Raw genomic sequence first — 4,805 nt, 5'->3', positions numbered from 1 at the left:
AATCTATTGATTCGTGTTCACCAACATGATTTCCCTATTTTTTTTTCGTGTCACACAGAACGATTTTAAAAGCAATGTAAATAATAACAAATTAGAAGGAAAAAGAGATTTAAAAAAATACAGATTTCAGTATTCTGGCACAGAACGATTTTAGAAGCAATGTATTGGTAGTATGTTTCGTGCCTGCACCAAATAATAACAAGTTAGAAGGAAAAAAATATTTTTAAAATACAGATTTCAGTATTCTGAGGCTCTGAGCCATTTATTTTCCTCACGGACGGAAAAAAAAGTCTGACATTATACAATTTAAAATAAAAGGGATAGGGTTAGGCTTAGGGTAAGATATTGAGTAAGAACCTATTTTTATGAACCACACAGCTTCTGGTCTTCCAAGGCCCGACCGGACAAAAAGCACGAGACATACTACCAATAGAAATACATTGCTTTTGTGTGACACCAAAAAAATGCAAAAATCGTGTTGGTGAACACGAATCAATAGATTAAGTTAATTTCGTGACAATAACACGAAATGCCGTGAGACTGGGTTGCATACGTATCTTAGTAGTAGATAAACAAAATAACCTTTCTTTAAATGTTTTAGTTGTTTTGGAAGGGCTTTCATCTTATTAACTCTACTGTAAAAATACTGTAATGAGTCTTCTTAATACGGCCCCATTGATTTCCTTTCAGTAAATGGAGAAGATCCGAAGCTATGCTAGCTAATTTAGCAGTTATTTAGCTGGTGAACACGTTGCAGCATTTAGCAGCTAAATATCCAGATAATTTTCAGGAGCTGGCAACCACAAACCACGGTGAAAATGGAAGTAAATATTGGACTAACTTTCATAAGGACACTCCAAATAAATGCTAATAATGCTCTGTGTCTGCCTTGATGTGTGCATTAGCAACTGTTAGCTAATACGCTAATGCTAAAGGCCTTTATAGCTCGCACCATTAGTGTTTTTCCTGTGTTAATAATCAATTCAAACTGTTTGTAAAAACGTTATTTTGCTGATATTTTAGGATGCAAATTGAGGCAGCTCTGTTGTAAATTTGCTGCTGATATGAATTGTTTTGCTTTGTGACGTTAGCATGTATGTCACACGCTAGCTGTGTAAAGGCCTTCATCCTTGGAACCAAAATGGTGTCTTTTATCTTTAAAATCTAAAAATCTATCTCTGATTTAATCACAAGCCTTTTAATAACATACTTTGAAGAAGAGTAGTCTAAAATAACCTGCTTGAGATCACGGCCATAAGGTGAATTTAGTTCAGGGTCTTTTATTCCCGTTAGCAACACGACCAAGAGCTCGAGCTACATCTTCCACAGGCTCATTTTTTCAAAGTGCTGTCAGTATTGATCAGATTTACAGCGCATTGTGCCAACACCACTCCAGGAAACATCATTCTTTCATTATTAATAACGGATGTGGAAAAGAAAACATGACTCAAGCCGCAGACGGACCAATTCAGGATGTCATAATTGCAGAAACACAGCACGCACTCTTGCAAATTTGAGAGCGTCCTTGTGTATAATTTAATTGTAAAATCAAAGCCTCTCCACTTGGAGACTGTTTTCATTATAATCATTATAACATTTTTCAGAAGAGGATACCGATTCATGACGCAAAGCAGAGATCCATTTCACTTTTTTTATTCAAATGATGTCTTATTTCACCATCCACTTAATCAAAACAATATTCTCACTTCTTAAAAACTGGCATATAGTGGGTATATTTGTTTTAAGTGTTCTGTGTAATATTTCCATGCTTTTGTAATGTTTCAGTGAATTCAGAGTTGTGAGAATAAACATGCCCCTGCTTATCAAAATATCTAATTTGCACTCTCGAGCACTTGATGAGTTACAATAATTTGCAGAATGTTGTGTGTTTTTTTTCAGTACAAGGCACTCAAGTGAAATGAAATGAAGTGCTGTATGAGCAATTAGAGGAAATCGTGTAAGACTGGGAACATTATTATTAATTATCTGAAATGGTTTTAGTCATTAAAAGGTCTGTGGGTTTTAGTGCCTGAATGATGATGTTTAACCAGTCACACAACCCTCTTAATGTTTGTTCTACTGGCCTTTTACCCACATGGTAAGATAACTTGATGTTGGTAAGTGTAGAAACATCCTCTTGTCATTCCACAGTGAACAAAATGTCCCACACTGACTGCATAGCCCTTTGAAAGAGAAATGACTCTTGTGTAATCATGCTGGATATTAATTTGTATCATTGCAAATAAAAGTGCTGACATCATTATGAACGTGTGTGAAACCTTATCTAACAGAGCCCCAGATTGAGCAAATACAGAGTAAATGCAGATGATATGGCACATCAATAATGAAACTACATGTCTGAAGTCTCAGCAAACACCTTTATTCTCATAAGCAGCTACGTGAGGAACATCAATTATTAGTCTTGAGGTCTGAATAACAACGTGTGATGTTTTGGTGTTGGATTTCCCTTTTTTTTGCAGACTTATGTGAATCACAGTCAATCAGAACTGTCATTTTTTGAGATCTCATTTGACTGGTTGTTTATTCATGAATGTTATACTGTTTGCAGTCTTTTCAAGTTCAAATTTATGCTCTGCAGCTCCTCAGTAAAACTTAAGAAACTCAGATACACCCTGGAGCACAAGCGCTTCACACGATCAAAGCCGGGACCTCAATCTCCCGAGAAGGAAAATCCCACAATCCTGCAGCTTGTCAACTTTGGAGTCCCACGTGAAACACAAACAAAGCAGCTAAGTTTTCATCGCTCTAATGTCAGCAGCCCTTTGTGCAGCTGTGAACTTCCTCCTCTGCAGGGATGTAGCCGAGGCCTCAGTGATCCCGTGATAACTGTCCGTCTCTTGAGAATCTTCACTGTTTTGAGACTTGGTGCTATCCTGCGAACCCGGCTTGTGCCTCGAGGCGCGATTTTGCTCTTCTTTAAGCTCTATGTAGGAGCGTGAGAAGGTGTGAAAAATGGACGTTACGGGGAAAGCCATGAGGAGGATTCCACTCAAAATGCTGCTGAGTGCCACCACTTGTCCAGGGATGCTTCTTGGCACCATGTCTCCGTATCCTACCGTGGTCATGGAGATCACGGCCCACCAGTAACTCCCGGGGATACTTGTGAACTCCTGCTTGGCGCCCAACTCGCTCTCAGCTAGGAACACAAGTGGGGAGAAAAGAGCCATGGCTACGCAAAGGAAAAGCAGCAAAAGTCCGAATTCTCGCGTGCATCTTCTCACTGTTAACCCGAGTGTCTGCAGGCCTAAAGAGTGTCGAGCCAAACGCATCACGTAAAAGATCCGTAGAGCTCTCAGGACTCGGAGAACTAACCCCACTTTCTCCAGGTAGTTGTTCCCGGAGCCTGTTTGTTTCCCGCCGACAGAAAAAGAGTCCACGATGAGAGTGATGTAGTACGGGAGGATGGCCAACACGTCGATGAGGTTCAGAGGCGTACGAAGGAACGTCCACTTGCTCTGAGTCTGGATGAAACGCAGCAGGAACTCCAGGGAGAACCAGGCGACGCACACCGTCTCCAGAACGAAGATGTTGTAGCACCTCTGGGAGCACTCGCCCTGCGGAAAGGGAAACAAAAGCACACAGACAGACGTTAAAGGTCGCCTATTATGCGGAAATCCTCTTCTCCATGTCTCTTCTACATCAACATGTGTCCCCTCTTCTCCATGTCTCTTCTACATTAACATGTGTCCCCTGTTCTTCATGTCTCTTCTACATCAACATGTGTCCCCTCTTCTTCATGTCTCTTCTACATCAACATGTGTCCCCTCTTGTTCATGTCTCTTCTACATCAACATGTGTCCCCTCTTCTTCATGTCTCTTCTACATCAACATGTGTCCCCTCTTCTTCATGTCTCTTCTACATCAACATGTGTCCCCTCTGTGGAAAGAGACTCTGAAAGTTTCAGGAACAAAGATTCTCTCTCTTTTTGGCCAGATCCATTTCTATAAAAACCTTTCAGATTTTGGCCACTTTATGATGTCATAACAATGTTTTGTCTTGTGTAACCATTAGCCAATCAGCAACCAAGGTAACCACCCTCCACCTTATCACCTGAATCTCCTCCTAGAGCACCAGTGTGTTATTCTTTGCTAACCAAATCTCTATCAGAGGGGCGTGTGGAGGGCTCCTTATTTTTCATCTCAAGTAACAGACAGAGAATCAGCACTTTGGAAACAGGGCTGAAACAGAGGGGATTATGGGTAATGCTGCAATGATCTGTTTGGTGTTCCAGCCAATCAGAGACAGGCTCTGTATATATCTGAGACCTTTGATATATTGATGAAAAACAGTATGATAGGGGACTTTAATGGTTTCGTTACATTACACAACAGCAGAAATACCCCATTGAGTGGCGCAGGAATGAGTCCTAGAACCCAGAAATGAGTCAGCATTTTAACATTTCTGGTTCCTCGCCTCAAAGTCAGCATTTTTTGGAATGTATCTCAGCTTGTAGGAGAAACATATATGTTTCTCCTAAAAGCTGAGGAGATTATCCTGTTTTGTTCTACGACATAAATACGTCACGAATTGCCCCACTGGTGAATGTTCGTAGCTTGTATATGTGTAAACAAAAACTGCAGTTTACTAACAAAAGCTAAATGAGACTGAACTAAATGTCATCAAATATTACATGTACCTTTTAGTTTGTTTGCTCTGAGTTTAGTAATTTATAAGTCCGACAGGCTTTGGTGCATAGGCTAAAATAATCAATTTAATACAAGAGAAACTTAAAAATATACAATCCTTTATTACATTAGTTAGAACTGAATAAAAATACACATTC

At 39.9% G+C, this 4,805-nt stretch overlaps 1 protein-coding gene across 1 annotated transcript; it reads right to left on the bottom strand.

Moving 5' to 3' along the window:
* Positions 1-562: 562 nt before the first annotated feature.
* LOC104958749 (potassium voltage-gated channel subfamily G member 2-like) lies at positions 563-3,575 on the bottom strand (the record flags this gene model as incomplete). The annotated part of the gene is made up of 1 exon (XM_010786538.1): positions 563-3,575. A coding segment is annotated over one exon (825 nt), but the record flags the coding sequence as incomplete, so codon positions are not given.
* Between the last annotated feature and the right edge of the window lie 1,230 nt (positions 3,576-4,805).

This window comes from Notothenia coriiceps, unplaced genomic scaffold (genome assembly GCF_000735185.1).
Source record: "Notothenia coriiceps isolate Sejong01 unplaced genomic scaffold, NC01 NC01_scaffold00029248, whole genome shotgun sequence".
Classification (NCBI taxonomy): Eukaryota; Metazoa; Chordata; class Actinopteri; order Perciformes; family Nototheniidae; genus Notothenia; species Notothenia coriiceps.
Note: the sequence above shows the minus strand (reverse complement) of the source record. Positions and strands in the feature narration are given on the sequence as shown.